The sequence below is a fragment of the Schistocerca serialis genome, chromosome 9 (genome assembly GCF_023864345.2).
Source record: "Schistocerca serialis cubense isolate TAMUIC-IGC-003099 chromosome 9, iqSchSeri2.2, whole genome shotgun sequence".
Lineage (NCBI taxonomy): Eukaryota > Metazoa > Arthropoda > Insecta > Orthoptera > Acrididae > Schistocerca > Schistocerca serialis.
The window spans coordinates 482,427,912-482,445,848 of record NC_064646.1 but is presented as its reverse complement, the minus strand read 5'-3'; the positions used below and the strand labels follow the sequence as shown (position 1 = coordinate 482,445,848).

Sequence of the window (17,937 nt, the reverse complement as noted above, 5' to 3'; positions counted from 1 at the left end):
GAAAATGTAGTAATCTTAGATAATATCCTGCAATGTAAAGCTTCTCGACATTTGAAGCCTGAAATTAACATTTTTCACAATAATATTTTCGTGAATTCGACGAAGATTTATACAGATGGATCCAAGCCCATCGGCGGCGATAAAGTACGAGGGCTGACTGAAAAGTAATGCCTCCACCTTTATAACATTTGTTGGCAGCGTTGGTATGCGGCAGGTAATGGCTTGTTCTGTAGCCTCTTCTCTACAGCTGCAGTTGGCGGGAAGCCTTAGCATTGAACGGTTGTGTTGTTACAGTGTAAAGTATGGAACTCTGCGCAGACGGTCGATGAATGCGATTTAAGCAACGTGCAGTCATTGAATTCTTGACAGCAGAAGGTGTCACTCCAAAGAAGATTCAAATGGTTCAAATGGCTCTGAGCACTATGGCACTTAACATCTGTGGTCATCAGTCCCCTAGAACTTAGAACTACTTAAACCTAACTAACCTAAGGACAGCACACAACACCCAGCCATCACGAGGCAGAGAAAAAAGAAGATTCATCAGAGAATAAAAGCAGTTGATGGTGATTGTGTTGATGTGAGTACTGTGCGTCGTTGGGCGAGTATGTTTAAAGATGTTGAGGCACAACATCTGACCTGCTTGACAAACAAAGAGTTGGACTTCAGAGTTTCACAAGCAAAATGTTGACATATTGATTCAGGACGATCGTCGTATCACTGAGAGACAAATTTCAAGCACAATCGGCATTTCACAAGAACGTGTGACCATGATTTTTCCAGCTGAGGGCTGCGTCTTAAATTTCTTTTTCTGGGGCGATATTCCATGGACTGACGATTCATCTCCGGCTCGTAATGGAGTACCCACGTTTCGTCTCCTGTCATAATTGAATGGAGAAAGGCGTCACTTTCATTCTTGTAACACGAGAAGAGTTCCTGGCATGGTTCAAGTATGAGCACTTCCATTTCAGGAATCAGCATCCGGGGTATCCATCGTGCACAGATCTTTCGATAGCCGAGCGAAGCAATAATGTGATCCATACATTGTTGTGGAGTGCCAATTGTGCTTACAATTTATCTCTCTGAGTGATACGACGATCGTCCAGAATCAATCTGTCAACATTTTGCTAGTTAAACTCGGTGGTTGCTGTCACAGGACGCCCAACTCCTTGTTTGTCACGCAGGTCAGGTGTTCTCGCCTCAACATCTTTACGTAGATAGACTGCTACTTTCATCTACATCTCAGGTTTTAGAATCTCTACTGCACTCGTATTTTGTGGGTATAGTGCTATTGTGGTTTGATTGTCACTTCATCTTTTTACCTACTGTTAATCTACCGGGTGATCAAAAAGTCAGTATAAATTTGAAAACTTAATACACAACGGAATAATGAAAATAGAGAGGTAAAAATTGACAGACACGCTTGGAATGACATGGGGTTTTATTAGAACAAAAAAAAAAAAAGTTCACAAAATGTCCGACAGATGGCGCTGGACAGCAAAACGACAGTGACTGCGCATAACAATCGTCATGCTTAGCTTCCCAGGTCCCGAGACCTCAGTCCGTGCGATTATTGGCTTTGGGGTTACCTGAAGTTGCAAGTGTATCGTGATCGACCGACATCTCTAGGGATGCTGAAAGACAACATCCGACGCCAATGCCTCACCATAACTCCGGACATGCTTTACAGTGCTGTTCACAACATTATTCCTTGACTACAGCTGTTTAACGGCGAAGAATTGACTCCTTCGAATTGTAGTGTTGGAGGAAACTTCTTAGAGTTCCATGGACTGCAAAGAGAACCAACAGATCAATATTGGATCAAATAAAACCAGATTTCTCCCTGGAAGGTCTAATGTTAAAACAAAAGCTGACCTACTTTGGACACACAATGCGAAGGCATGCCTCACTGGAAAAAACTTAATGCTGGGAAAGATTGAAGGAACTAGAAGAAGAGGACGTCAGAGGATGAGCTGGATCGATGTCATCACAGAAGCAATGTGTTCCAACTTGGAAGGACTACGGGAGAAAGTGCAAGACAGGAAAAAGTGGCGTGATTTGGTTCATGGGGTCACGAAGAGTCGGAACCGACTAAACGAATAGAGAGAGAGAGACAGCTGTTGTTGAGGAATGATGGTGGACATATTGAGCATTGCCTGTAAAGAACATCATCTTTGCTCTGTCTTACTTTGTTATGTTAATTATTGCTATTCTGATCAGATGAAGCGCCATCTGTCGGTCATTGTTTGAACTTTTGTATTTGTTTGGTTCTAATAAAACCCCATGTCATTACAAGCATGTGTGTCAATTTGTACCTCTCTATCTACATTATTCCGTCATTTATTCAGTTTTCAAATTTATACTAACTTTTTGATCACACAGTATATTTTCAGTACCATTTATAGATTCCGTTTTTATTTAACACATTTTACTGTCACTTTTCTCCTTTCTGAGAGTAGATGATTCAAGTCTCCATCTTCATTGCATAAATCACATAATGGAGATTCCTGCAATACTATAATATCGACTGCATATATTAGTATCCTCTTATTCCACAGCTCACGTTTCGATCTTTGTCGCTTTTGTGAACCATTTACCAGGTCTACTACACGAACTTCTAACTTCAGTGTTTATAGCGTTATTTCAACAGATTTCTAAAGCTTACGGCTTATGGAGTAGGTATTAAAATCCATGGAGACGAAATAAAAACTTTAAGGTTCGCCGATGACATTGTAATTCTGTCAGAGACAGCAAAAGACTTGGAAGAGCAGTTGAACGGAATGTACAGTCTCATGAAAGGAGGATATAAGATGAACATCAACAAAAGCAAAACGAGGATAATGGAATGTAGTCGAGTTAACTCGGGTGATGCTGAGGGAATTAGATTAGGAAATAAGACGCTTAAAGTAGTAAAGGAGTTTTGCTATTTGGGGAGCAAAACAACTGATGATGGTCGAAGTAGAGAGGATATAAAATGTAGACTGGCAATGGCAAGGAAAGCGTTTCTGAAGAAGAGAAATTTGTTAACATCGAGTATTGATTTAAATGTCTGGAAGTCATTTCTGAAAGTATTTGTATGGAGTGTAGCTATGTATGGAAGTGAGACATGGACAATAAATAGTTTGGACAAGAAGAGAATAGAAGCTTTCGAAATGTGGTGCTACAGAAGAATGCTGAAGACTAGATGGGTAGATCACATAACTAATGAGGAGGTACTGAATAGAATTGGGGAGAAGAGGAGTTTGTGGCACAACTTGGCTAGAAGAAGGGATCGGTTGGTAGGACATGTTCTGAGGCATCAAGGGATCTCCAATTTAGTACTGGAGGGCAGCGTGGAGGGTAAAAATCGTAGTGGGAGACCAAGAGATGAATACACTAGGCAGATTCAGAATGATGAAGGCTGCAGCACGCACTGGGAGATGAAGCAGCTTGCACAGGATAGAGTAGCATGGAGAGCTGCATCAAACCATTCTCAGGAATGAAGACCACAACAACATGACATATGGAACAGAAAATAGATTCTGAAAACCTCATGCTGCCATTCTCACGCAGCTTGTTACAGCTTTATATTATTGGATGGCTTTTGACATGCTACCTAAGTATCTTCGAAACATTCACGTTCCACTTTCGTCAGTGTCATAATTAGGTGAATTATATTTGTCGACTAACTGTTTCAGAATGCCTAAAAATAACCACGTGTCGAAATTGCATCGCAATAAATAACGTTTCAACACCCTAAAGAGGAATTTCTTTATTTAGAAACCCAAAACCATTGACTCCCTTATCAAGAAATAAGGAAATTAATCAATGAAAAAGCGGGAAACGATTGGAAGACGCAACAGGATTCAACCAACACGTCAAGAGGAGTATGAAATAGTCAACTATAGTATGAAATTGCGTTATCCTAGCGGTTTAGTGATTGGAATTGGAGCAGACGATACATAACAAACTTCATGCGCATGCGTTTAAATCATGGCAAATTCCCAACCCACCTGTTTCGAATAGGACTGCAGGAATCTCCATTATGTGATTTATGCAATGAAGATGGAGAATTGAATCATCTACTCTTCTCGTCTACGAGGTACAAGATACAACACAAACGCTTTATCAGCACAGTGGTTCACACAAAGATTCCTCTCACAGCGTCGGCTGCAGGGTTTTTGTCAACTCAGAGTGCACTAGTAGCAAATGTGACATTGAACCACTTAAAAATACACGATCTAACTATCTAGAGACACTTTGCACATGATGTGTGGATTTTTGTATGTTATGTTTTCTTTTTAATTATTATTATTACTGTTGTTGTTGTTTCTTTTCTCAGACGTTACGTCTGGTCAAAAATAGAAAGTGACGCGGACCTTGATCAAGCGTGACTTCCTTTTAACTGTACGGTATATGTTACATTGCATTTAGGATCTTTCGGGTAATTGAACATGAATCAATAATTACAGATTTCTGTAGTTGTATATATATGTTTGGATGTAGCTGTATTGCGTTGATGTACTGGTGGATACTGTGTGGTATGACTCCTGTAGTTGATAGTATAATTGGTACAATGTCAACTCTATCCTGATGCCACATGTCTTTAACTTCCTCAGCCAGTTGGATATATTTGTCAATTTTTTCTCCTGTTTTCTTCTGTATATTTGTTGTAATGGGTATGGATATTTCGATTAGTTGTGTTAATTTCTTCTTTTTATTGGTGAGTATGATGTCAGGTTTGTTATGTGGTGTTGTTTTATCTGTTATAATGGTTCTGTTCCAGTATAATTTGTATTCATCATTCTGCAGTACATTTTGTGGTGCATACTTGTATGTGGGAACGTGTTGTTTTATTAGTTTGGGTTGTATGGCAAGCTGTTGATATATTATTTCTGCTACATTGTCATGTCTTCTGGGGTATTCTGTATTTGCTAGTATTGTACATCCGCTTGTGATGTGGTCTACTGTTTCTATTTGTTGTTTGCGAAGTCTGCATTTATCTGTTGTGGTATTGGGATCTTTAATAATATGCTTGTTGTAATAACTGGTGTTTATTGTTTGATCCTGTATTGCAATCATGAATCCTTCCGTCTCACTGTATATATTGCCTTTTCTTAGCCATGCATTGGATGCGTCTTGATCGATGTGTGGCTGTGTTAGATGATACGGGTGCTTACCATGTAGTGTTTTCTTTTTCCAATTTACTTTCTTCGTATCTGTTGATGTTATGTGATCTAAAGGGTTGTAGAAGTGGTTATGAAATTGCAATGGTGTATCCGATGTATTTATATGAGTGATTGTTTGTGTATTTTGCTAGTTTCTGCTCGTTCTATGAAGAATTTTCTTAAATTGTCTTCCTGTCCATAATGTAGGTTTTTTATGTCGATAAATCCCCTTCCTCCTTCCTTTCTGCTTAATGTGAATCTTTCTGTTGCTGAATGTATGTGATGTATTCTATTTTTGTGGCATTGTGATCGTGTAAGTGTATTGAGTGCTTCTAGGTCTGTGTTACTCCATTTCACTACTCCAAATGAGTAGGTCAATATTGGTATAGCATAAATATTTATAGCTTTTGTCTTCTTTCTTGCTGTCAATTCTGTTTTCAGTATCTCTGTTAGTCTTTGTTTATATTTTTCTTTTAGTTCTTCTTTAATATTTGTATTATCTATTCCTATTTTTTGTCTGCATCCTAGATATTTATAGGCATCTGTTTTTTCCATCGCTTCTATGCAGTCGCTGTGGTTATCCAACAGTGAATCTTATTGTTTAGTGCGTTTTCCCTTGACAATGCTATTTTTCTTACATTTTTCTGTTCCAAAAGCCATATTTATATCATTCTGTTATCTTCAGTAATTGGTTGAGTTGTTGATTTGTTGCTGCCAGTAGTTTTAGATCATCCATGTATAGCAAATGTGTGATTTTGTGTGGGTATGTTCCAGTAATGTTATAGCCATAATTTGTATTATTTAGCATGTTGGATAGTGGGTTCAGAGCAAGGCAGAACCAGAAAGGACTTAATGAGTCTCCTTGGTATATTCCACGCTTAATCTGTATTGGCTGTGATGTGATATTATCTGAATTTGTTTGGATATTAAGTGTGGTTTTCCAATGTTTCATTACTATGCTTAGGAACTGTGTTAATTTAGGATCTACTTTGTATATTTCCAATATCTGTAGTAACCATGAGTGGGGTACACTATCGAAAGCTTTTTGGTAATCAATGTATGCGTAGTGCAGCGACCTTTGTTTAGTTTTAGCTTGATATGTCACCTCTGCATCTATTACCAGTTGCTCTTTACATCCTCGTGCTCCTTTGCAGCAGCCTTTTTGTTCTTCATTTATAATTTTGTTCTGTGTTGTATGTGTCACTAATTTCTGTGTAATGATTAAAGTTAATATTTTTTTTTTGGTAGGCATGTTATGGGGCGATATTTTACTGGGTTTGCTGTGTCTGCTTGATCTTTAGGTTTCAGATAAGTTATTCCTTGTGTAAGTGTATCAGGGAATGTGTATGGGTCTGCAATGTAACTGTTAAATAATTTAGTTAGATGTGAATGTGTTGAGGTGAACTTCTTTAGCCAGAAATTTGCTATTTTATCATTTCCAGGGGCTTTCCAACTGTGCGTAGAATTAATTGCTCGGGTGACTTCATGTTGCAAAATTATCACTTCAGGAATTTGTGGTATCATCTTGTACGTATCTGTTTCTGCTTGTATCCACCGTGCATGCCTGTTATGTTGTACTGGGTTTGACCATATGTTGCTCCAAAAGTTTTCCATGTCTGTTATGTTTGGTGGATTGTCTATTTTAATGTGTGTGTTATCTATTGTCTGGTAAAATTTCTTTTGGTTTGTGTTGAATGTTTGGTTTTGATTCCCTCTATTTTCACTTTTTTTGTATCTTCTAAATCGTTTGGCCAATGCTTGTAATTTCTGCTTCTTTTCATCTAATTGCTCTATAGCTTCTTGTTGTGAGATTTTACCTAACCTTTTTCGTTTTTTGTCTGATATTTCATTTCTTATAAACTGTGTTAGCTGTCCGATGTCTTTTCTCAGTTTTTCTATTCTGATCTGTAGCCTGTGTTGCCATGCTGGTTTTGTGGGTTTCTTCTGTGTGTTGGTTGGTTCTGATCTCTGCCTAGTGTGTATATTTAGTGTAGTGAGTGCCCCTACATAAACCAGTAGTTGCAACTCTTCCATAGTTGTATTTTCATTTATTTTGTTGTGTATGATTGTGTTGATAGTTGTTATTGTTCTTTCAACTTGTGGGTTATTTGGTGGTCTATGCAAGAATGGTCTAATGTCTGTATTTGTGTCTTTGTATTCTATATATGTCAACTGAAATTTTTCTTCTATATCTAACATGTGTGTCACTTCATGTTCTGTTTGTGCTTGTTCTGGTGGCTCTCTTAAGATTTCGTTTTTTTCTGATTATTTAATTGATGCGTGTTCTTTGTTTGTTTGCTCTGGGATGTTTGAGTCCATTACTGTATTTTCTTCTTCTTCTGATTGCACATCATTTTGTTCCAGTATTTGTTGTACTTGTTGTTTGATGTTTTCTAATTCTGTCTGGGGTATCCTGTTATTTTTGATTATTACACGGATCTGATCAGCTAGTCGTTGTTCTGTTAAAAATTTTAATTCTGGGTATCTGGTAATAAATTTTGTGTATACTTGTGATCTGTATCCAGTTATGTTGGTTCCTAAGTTTGTTGCTAGGTAATAGCAGAACATGAGGTGTCGGTTAACTTCGTCTGTCCATCTCATCCTCTGCCTTTGCTTTCCTTCTAGAGTGGTTGCAGGAAGCATATCCTGCAAAACACCTCTATTTGGATTTAAATCATTTGCCGTGTGGCTAGCAGTGTCGTTACCATTGTGGACGGGCATAGGGTTAAACCGTCGTCCCCGTCCATGACAGCGCTTGTCCGAGGCTTCATTAGTTCTGTCCTGAACCAACTAATCACACTAAAATGGGGGTTAGCCCTACTAGTGGTTTTTTCTTTTCGTCGCCTTTTACGACTGGCAGAAAATACCGGAGGCCTATTCTTTTCCCGGGCCACCACGGGGTTTATTATTATTATTATAATAATAATTATTATTATTATTAGTAGTAGTAGTAGAAGTATTACGGTACGATCACTATGTGTAGTTTATAGTGGTGACGTCTACAACTATTTATTCATACCGTATTTTTTTTAAAAGTGTGTAGTAGAAAACCATTATGCAAGATACTTCGTAAAGCCGGCCGGAGTGGCCGAGCGGTTAAAGGCGCTACAGTCTGGAACCGCACGACCGCTACGGTCGCAGGTTCGACTCCTGCCTCGGGCATGGATGTGTGTGATGTCCTTAGGTTAGTTAGGTTTAAGTAGTTCTAAGTTCTAGGGGACTTATGACCACAACAGTTGAGTCCCATAGTGCTCAGAGCCATTTGAACCATACTTCGTAAATTTGTTGGATCGCGGTATGGTGATGGCCAAGAGCCAATGTTAATAATAATAGTCATAATAACAATAATAATAACAATAATAATAACAACAATAATAATAATAATATGAAAGAAGATTAAGTTACAAGTGGGGAATGAACGACATGCTAATTCGTTATATTAATGTTCTAGAAATAAAATTATAAACAGCCGACCAGTTGCAATGGATAAAGAAATTCTTTATCTAGGTTTCGACAAATATAAATTTGTCTTCGTCAGAAGGTAACAATTTTACATTAGTAAGGACTAATGTACCATCGCAGTTTTTACAATTGTCGGCATAGATCCATGTGTCAAAAATTAAATATAGCCCTAGAATTAGGGTTTGTCACGTTAATGTAAAATAGCTCATGGATCTTGCAGAGCTCACAACCGGGCTTCTAGAAATCGTAATCCGTCACCATGTATAATTTACTGAAGCGCTTGGGAAAGAAGTGCCGGGCCAAACAGTCGTATGCGGGACGGCAACCCGACAGCGGAAAGTCCGGCAAGGAGCGTCGCGACAACACTCCCGGTAGACTACAGAAGAAATAACAAAATCACCGTAATTGGTCAGTCGTCAGTTTGTGTGAATTGCTGGCTGACACAATCGTTCAGGTAGCGCCAGGCCAGATCATTGTTGAAGTTAATGTCGAGGCTCAGCCGAGTGTTTAGAAATAGCTAGCGAAATGTGTGGTACATTACGTGTATTGTGAAAAAGTTTCAGAATGTATTTCAAATGCGTCCTACACTGTCCAGTCACATTAATATCACCACCTATCAAAGCCTGTACAACCACCTTTTTCAGTGTATCGACAGGGATGTGGAGGCATTCAGATTCCAGTCCCGTGGCAACCTGCGTTGACGCTCTCGGTTGAGAATCCACGGCGCGAACAGCGCGATCGAAGTGCTGTCACAAATTCTTCATTAAGTTTAATTCAATGGAGTTTGGTGGCCAGAGGAACATGGTAAACTCACGCAGATGCTCTTCAAGCTACGCACATACACCGCGAGCTGTGTGACATGCTGCGTTATTGTGCTGGTGGATGACATCGGGCCGAGGAAAAACAAGCAGCATGTAGGGCTGGACATGCTCCTTGAGGACAGATGCATACTTGGATTGATCCGTTGCGCCTTCCAGAATGACAAGATCACCCACGGAAGGCAACGAAAACATTCCCCAGACCATAACGTTCCCTCCTCCGGCCTGGACCCTTCCGAAGTTTGACACAGGTTGTTTTCTTTCACGCCGATGGAGCATTAAAAGTGATTCATCTGAAAAAGCCATCTATGCCACACAGTGGATGTTCAGTTTGGCAGTACTGGAGTGCAAATTCCATCCTCTCTCGCTGATGTTGGTCAGTCACCATGGATGGATGAACCGGGGCGCCTGCAACGTTCCCTGACCGGTCGTTGAAGAGACAGTTATTCACCCCTGTCATCTATGGCCCGTGCTTCTGCGGCAGTTTTCAAAAGTAGCCATCCGCAGCTCGTGGTCTAGTGGCTAGCGTTGCTGCCTCTGGATCAGGGAGTACCAGGTTCGATTCCCGGCCGGGTTGGGGTTTTCTCTGCCCGGGGACTGGATGTTTGTGTTGTCCTCACCATTTCATCATCATTCGTCCAAGTGGCGAGATTGGACTGTGTAAAGATTAGGAATTTGTGCGGGCGCTGATAACGCGCAGTTGAGTGCCCCACAAATCAAACACCATCACCATCGCCATCATTCAAAGCACTGTTTATAATGCACGGTACAATTTAACGACGGCGGCACGCGAACAGTTTGCTAACTTAGCCGTATCGGAAATACTTCCACCCTTGCCGAAAAGCGAAAAATCGTACCGTGTTGAACGTCAAATAAGTCGCTCCGTTTCCGCAATACAGCGATTGCGTAGATTTCCACGTCCGCCCCTCCCCCTCACCCAAGGACATGCTTTATACATCCCCATTGCTCATGCTGTCACGTGACACCTGTGACTGATTATTCCACGGTGACGTCGAACATAGTAGGCGAGTAGACCGTGTAGTATGGCTTCGTTTTTACTAGTAGTTCGAGGAAGTTCTCGTCATGGTATCTAGGTATGAATATTGGTTTGAAGAGTAACATACACTGCAAGCATTATTTAATGTAAAAAAAAACTGCGGGAACTGGGAATATTTTTGACGACGACATGTATACATATCGTAGGATTTTAAAGTCTAACACGTGCTGAAGCAAAATCTTTTGCAGTATCACTTGAAAATGGCCGAAATTGCAATTGTGAAGTAAATTATTTCTACAATCAGCAATGAACATTATGCCCTGTAAGAAAATTCATGTAGTTAAAGAATTCTGCACCCTTGGAAGCAAAATAGTACATGACGGACGAAACAGGAAAATCATAAGAGGTAGATTATCACATGCTAAGAGGACACTCGTAGCCAGCAGAAGTATACTCGTATCATTTATAGATCTTAATCTGACGTAAAGATTTTCTGAAATTTACGTTTGTAACACATCTCTGTATGGTAATGAATCATGAACTATGGAAAAACCCGCAAACAAATCAACTGAAATGTTGTGCTACAGAAGGATGATGAAAATTAAGTGGACTGGTAAGATAAGGAATGACAAGGTTCCCCGCAGAACTGCCGAAAAAGCAAGGTATGGTTAACAAAATGGTTCAAATGGCTCTGAGCACTATGGGACTCAACTGCTGAGGTCATTAGTCCCCTAGAACTTAGAACTAGTTAAACCTAACTACATCACAAACATCCATGCCCGAGGCAGGATTCGAACCTGCGACCGTAGCGGTCTTGCGGTTCCAGACTGCAGCGCCTTTAACCGCACGGCCACTTTTTTTTTTTTACCAACTTTTTTTTTTTTTTTTTTTTTTTTTTTTTTTTTTTTTTTATCAGGTAGTGGGCTGGAGGAGGCAAGGTGGGCAGGGGTCGCGACCCGAGGCCTGTCCACGATGTCTCCCCCCTCCCATCCTGGGGATGTGAAGTGGTGCAAAGGATGCAGTTGGTGTATTATTGTGATTTTTTTTTAATTTTATTTATTCATGTATTTATTTTGAATATTTTTTTAATTTTTTTTGTGTTTTTTTTTCATTTTTTTAAATTTTTTTTTAACAGTAAGGAACTGAAAACTAGTAAGTGCACTCTTTGCGTCGAGTTGGGGACGCACATAACTAAAACCATGCTAATAGTTGTAGAAAAAGGCATAAAGAAAGAGAACAAAGTGCGGGGCGAAGGAAACCATGAAACAAAACTGAAGGGTGGAATCCATACCACCATTAACCAGTGCTACATCTTGCACCGGATGGGGAAACTAAAACTGCGAAGACCTTTTCGCACCGGGGACAAAAAGAGGAAATGGGGCAAATACTGCTACAGAGTGTGAGGGTTCACAACGAAACTCTCCATCTGCTGTATCATCCAGGTATGACTTCTCGTAATGATGAAAGTAGATCCCACGTCGTACCGTGTAGTGTTCTATCATCGTATTGTAATTTTAGCTTCTCTTACCCGTGATGTTCCAGCTACGTGGAGGGTCGTGGAACGCACTCCACAAAAAATTGGAAAAATATTGTCGATACTTAGGGTTACGGAGGATCTTGCAATGTCGTTCCTGCAAATAGTTCCAAAAGTCTAAAGTGTCCTTAGTGCCGTCTTGAAACAAATAATGCACTGCATGTCCACGAAGCCACGTCAGTGCATTAGTTTTAGTGCGTGGGTAATACGTTTCATCCGGGAATAAGATAGTCTTGGGGTCGATATGATTCGGCGTTACCCGAAGGAAGTATGCTGACATTTGCCTCACTAAGTGCCACACTGCCGTAGACTCGCCACAGCTAAGACGGTGTTCATCGTCGTCTTGAACGCCACAGTACGTGCACGTGGGTGAGTCCACCATGTGGATCGCATGTAGCCTTGATCTGGTCACCTGCTTACCGTTGACAGTGATATACCACATCGACGTGACGTCAGTGTCCAGTGTTACGTGGTGAATTGTCCTCCACACTACTCGCCAGTTGACGTTCGGGTGCTTCCTCTCCACGACGTTATCGGGTCGTCCACGTTGTAGGACCCTATAAACCGTCTTTGCCGTCGCCAGTTGAGTCGCTGGTAATGCAAGTCGAACATAACTGAGTTCGAGGTAAAAGACACCGATGTAGAAGAGCGAGGAGGGGACGTGGTGTATCGGCACAGGCGGCAACAGGGAGGGCGGTGATAGTTCTTCTATTAACAAACTGGTCAGACTGTCCGGACGGCGGTGCCGTAGTTTGACTAATGTGCTCACAAATAGGGCGACCGCTCTGTCATAAACGTGATAAAGGCCAAGCCCTCCCCGATCCGGAGGAAGGGTGAGAGTCTCATATTTGATCTTGAAAAGCATTCCTGAACTCACGAAGGACCCAAAAGCCGCATGTATACGGCGTGCTAACATCACCGGTATAGGTAATATCTGGGCGATGTGCGGAATGCGTGACGCTAAATGTGAGTTAACATACTGGGTCCGTTGGACGATGTCCAGGGCTCGTAGGCGGTTGTTGGCAATTCCAGTCCGAACATTCCGTAAAAGCCGTCGAAAGTTGTGAGCAGCGGTCCGTCGTATATCGTCTGTAAAGTCAATGCCGAGACATTTCAAACTATCTCTGAGCTGTAAGGGGTTGACACTGTTCTCAGACAATCCGACCCCGATGTTCATCGCCACCGATTTTGCGACGTTGATACGACTACCAGCGGCCATGCCATATTTCGTTATCCAATTTAGTGCGCTAGCGGTGTCGTCACCGTGGCGGATGACAATCACCAGGTCGTCAGCGTACGCTTTACACCGGAAAGTGTGGCCTCGTAACGTCATACCCGTTAGTCGTTGGCGCAGGCCGCAGAGGAGAGGTTCCATGGCCACAGCGTAAAGTAAAGTGGACAGAGGGCAGCCTTGGCGTATCGATCGAGAAATGGTGAGGGGCTGCGAAGGTCGGCCGTTGACGATCACCTTGGACGTCGCGCCACGGAGGAGTCGCATGACGACAGTGACGAATGGCTGTGGGTACCGCATATGTTGGAGGACCGCTTCCAAATAGTTGTGGTCCACTCGGTCGAAAGCTTGACTAAAATCGATTGCCGCCAGTGCACCCTTCAGACGACATGCCCTCGCCAGTGAGATCAAGTCACGATATTCACTGAGTGCTGTTTGAATATTATTGTCGCCTCCTAATGACGTTTGATCGGGTGAGATAACATTTCGTAGGGTCTGGCGTATCCGCGCCGCCAACAGTCGAGAAAAGATCTTAAAGTCGCAGTTCAATAGCGTCAACGGGCGGTAGTCCTGCAGTCGTGAGCCACCGGACGGTTTGTGAATAGGAATAATCATTCCTTCCACAAGGGCCGCAGGGAGCGGCACGTCCGGGGATAGGAGTTCGCGACAGATGTCCGTCCATCGGGAGGCTAATAAATATTGAAAAGTCCGGTAAAATTCCAAGGGGAGGCCATCAGGACCCGGAGACTTGTTGACAGCACCTTTTCGAAAGGCGTCGTTCACTTCTTCTTCTGTAATTTCTTCCATCAAGGCCGCTTCCATTGTCGGGGTGACGGTGCCGTAAATCGTCTGAGAGACGTCCTCCAGTGCTGTCGGATCAGGGGTCTGAGCGGAATAGAGTTGGGAATAATGATTGTAGAACGCTGAGTTTATGTCTTGTTGCGTGGTGAGGCGATGACCGTCCTCCGTGTCGATGAAGCGTATCAGCGCTCGTTGGCGTCGTTTACGTTCACGAAGGACGTGGAACATTGACGGGCGTTCGCTCGGTATCCGATCCTGCGTCCTCGAGCGGATGACTACCCCCTCTAGGTGGCGTCGCATATGAGCGAGGATCTGAGCCTTAGCACGGTGGACCGCCGTTTGTCGTTCCGGAGACGGCGCCATAGCATCGCAGTCGCGCAGGACCCGGAAGTAAAAGTCGAGTGTATGTCTTCGCCAGGTAGCGTGGTCACGACCGTAGGTTATCAACGTTCGCCTCAGTGCCGGTTTGGCGCAGTCCAACCACCAGCGGATCGTTGTGGGATATGCACGGAGGCGATTTTCACACGAATGCCACGTATCCTCAACGACTTGGCGGCAATCCGGGTACGACAGGTGTGCGATGTTTAATTTCCACGGGCTGCGGCTTCTCCACACTTGTTGCCGCCGCAGGGTGACGGCACAAATGTAAGCTGAGTGGTCCGAGAATGCTGCAGGCCACAGTTCCGCATCCTGTGTTCCAGCGGCGAGAGAGCGTGAGACATAAATCCGATCGATACGACTGGAAGAGTGACTTGTGAAGTGCGTGAATCCCGGTCGGTGGCCGTGAAGATGTTCCCAAGTGTCCACCATCTGGAGGTCTCGAATTAGCGTCCCGAGTTCCGGGCACGGATTATGTCGTGGGAGTTGATCTCTGGGCGCCAGTACGCAATTGTAGTCACCTCCAAACACCAGATGGTCGTGGCGGCCTTGGAAGAGCGGGGCGACGTCTTCCGCAAAGAATCGTGAACGTTCGCGACGTTTGTCCGTCCCGGAAGGTGCGTAGATATTGATAAGGCGGACCCCCAGTACTGTGAGTGCCATTCCTCGTCCCCCAGGTAGAAACAGGATATCGTCCGCCACTATCCCTTCCCGAAGAAGTACAGCGACACCGCTGCCTGTTGGGGAAGCTGGAGAGACGCAAGCATCGTAACCGTACATGCCTGGGAAGTCGTCGACGTACACTTCCTGGAGAAGGGCTATGTCGATGGCAGCAGAGTTCAACATATCCTGAAGCAAGGATAACTTAGCGCGCGTCCGTATAGTGTTAATGTTTATAGTTGCAACGCGATAAGTTTGAGGTCTATCCACAGCATCCGTGTTGGCCATCAATACCCTGGTAAGGCTGTCTCGTCACTGTAACTGACGGCGGGAAAGGATCAACACTGGTGGGGTAAATCTCCCCCCGTGTCGTCCGACACGATGGGCAAGGAGTGTTCCTCACAGTCGTCCGCCCAGTCGCCGTGAAACACCATCGGCTGTTGGTGGCTGTTAGTGGCTGCTGCGGCACTCGGCGCTGACTCCATCGGCTCTGCTGGCTGGGAATCGGCAGCGGATGTCTGCTTGTGATCCTGCTGTGCTGTGGGGTCTGAGGGGCTGAAGCCGTCACCACGGCGATCTGTTGAGTTTGAAGTTACAGCGGCCTCTGTACCGCCGGTACCGTCGTCGGAATTTCCACAGTCCATGTCAGACGATCGCTGCAAACACTCGTCCGATGGAGCACGCCGCCGTCTCTTGTGTTTCCGCGGGGAACGCTGTTTACGGACGTGTGTTTCAGTATCTGAATGTGGGTGGATTTCGTCAGCTGCTCCGGTGTCTGGAAGAAAAGCCGCTGTCGGCACAACCCGTGGGTCAATGTCCATTCTGGCATCCACGCCTTCTTGCAAGGTCGATCGGTGATTATCTTCAGGTGGGGGCGCCGTTGTAAAGGCCGGATCCTGTACTGCAGAAGCCATTTTGGTCTCTCCATCGGCGGCGGCTATCGGACTACTGTCGTCAGCATCGGAAAGAGTTGCTGCCCGTGTAACTTCGGCGTAATTGAGAGGAAGGGTCGTCACCGTAGGAGGAGTCATAGATTCACCTGTCGGGATTTGAGTAAGCCGTCGTCGGAGACAATCCGACCGGACGTGCCCTACTTGGCCACAACCAGAGCAAGTGCGTGGCTGACCGTCATACATAATGATCGCCCTACATCCGCCGATGACAAGATATGACGGTACATGTTTGGTCAGTTCAATTTTAATCTGTCGTACCCCGTTAAGAACGGGGTACGTTGTAAAGGTGGTCCATTTTTCGGCCATATGGCTGATCACTCTGCCGTAGGGCTGGAAAGCCGCGGTGACTACGTCCGGTGGTACTTCGAAAGGGAGTTCGAAGACGCGTATCGTACGGAGGCCAAGCCCCGCGTGATCGATAGAGACCGCCCCAATATGGCCATCAGAATGTTTGAATTTAAGATCGTTCGCATGTGCGCTCACGATTCTGTTGCACACCTCGTCACTTACTAGCTTGACGTAGACAACACTGCTCGTGATAGAGAGATGGATACCAATTATGTCTCGCGGGTCAATTTTAACGTCGTCACGTAGAAAACGTTCCACTTCAAAAGCTCGCGGTCGTGCATGATCGGTTTGAAAACTGATCTTGATGGTGGTTTGTCTGTATGAATGTGCCATGTTGCGTCGGTAGTGATGGACTCTAAACTAGCGGCGACGAAGTAGTAAACAACTACGGGCACTCGCGACCGCGCGGACGGGACGTAAACAAGACGTCCTCGCCGCAGCGCTGCGGAAAGCAGACTAACAAACACCATCACCATCGCCATCATTCAAAGCACTGTTTATAATGCACGGTACAATTTAACGACGGCGGCACGCGAACAGTTTGCTAACTTAGCCGTATCGGAAATACTTCCACCCTTGCCGAAAAGCGAAAAATCGTACCGTGTTGAACGTCAAATAAGTCGCTCCGTTTCCGCAATACAGCGATTGCGTAGATTTCCACGTCCGCCCCTCCCCCTCACCCAAGGACATGCTTTATACATCCCCATTGCTCATGCTGTCACGTGACACCTGTGACTGATTATTCCACGGTGACGTCGAACATAGTAGGCGAGTAGACCGTGTAGTATGGCTTCGTTTTTACTAGTAGTTCGAGGAAGTTCTCGTCATGGTATCTAGGTATGAATATTGGTTTGAAGAGTAACATACACTGCAAGCATTATTTAATGTAAAAAAAAACTGCGGGAACTGGGAATATTTTTGACGACGACATGTATACATATCGTAGGATTTTAAAGTCTAACACGTGCTGAAGCAAAATCTTTTGCAGTATCACTTGAAAATGGCCGAAATTGCAATTGTGAAGTAAATTATTTCTACAATCAGCAATAAACATTATGCCCTGTAAGAAAATTCATGTAGTTAAAGAATTCTGCACCCTTGGAAGCAAAATAGTACATGACGGACGAAACAGGAAAATCATAAGAGGTAGATTATCACATGCTAAGAGGACACTCGTAGCCAGCAGAAGTATACTCGTATCATTTATAGATCTTAATCTGACGTAAAGATTTTCTGAAATTTACGTTTGTAACACATCTCTGTATGGTAATGAATCATGAACTATGGAAAAACCCGCAAACAAATCAACTGAAATGTTGTGCTACAGAAGGATGATGAAAATTAAGTGGACTGGTAAGATAAGGAATGACAAGGTTCCCCGCAGAACTGCCGAAAAAGCAAGGTATGGTTAACAAAATGGTTCAAATGGCTCTGAGCACTATGGGACTCAACTGCTGAGGTCATTAGTCCCCTAGAACTTAGAACTAGTTAAACCTAACTACATCACAAACATCCATGCCCGAGGCAGGATTCGAACCTGCGACCGTAGCGGTCTTGCGGTTCCAGACTGCAGCGCCTTTAACCGCACGGCCACTTCGGTCGGCTACGGTT

The 17,937-nt window shown here is 43.7% G+C and overlaps 1 protein-coding gene across 1 annotated transcript in view; it reads right to left on the bottom strand.

Annotated features, from left to right (window-relative positions):
- LOC126419727 (T-box transcription factor TBX18-like) overlaps positions 1–15,669 on the bottom strand; it is a 246,923-nt gene extending 231,254 nt beyond the window's left edge. The window contains exon 1 of the mRNA XM_050086906.1: positions 15,429–15,669. Coding sequence (XP_049942863.1) covers positions 15,429–15,669 — 241 coding nt within the window. The remainder of the gene's footprint in view (positions 1–15,428) is intronic.
- Between the last annotated feature and the right edge of the window lie 2,268 nt (positions 15,670–17,937).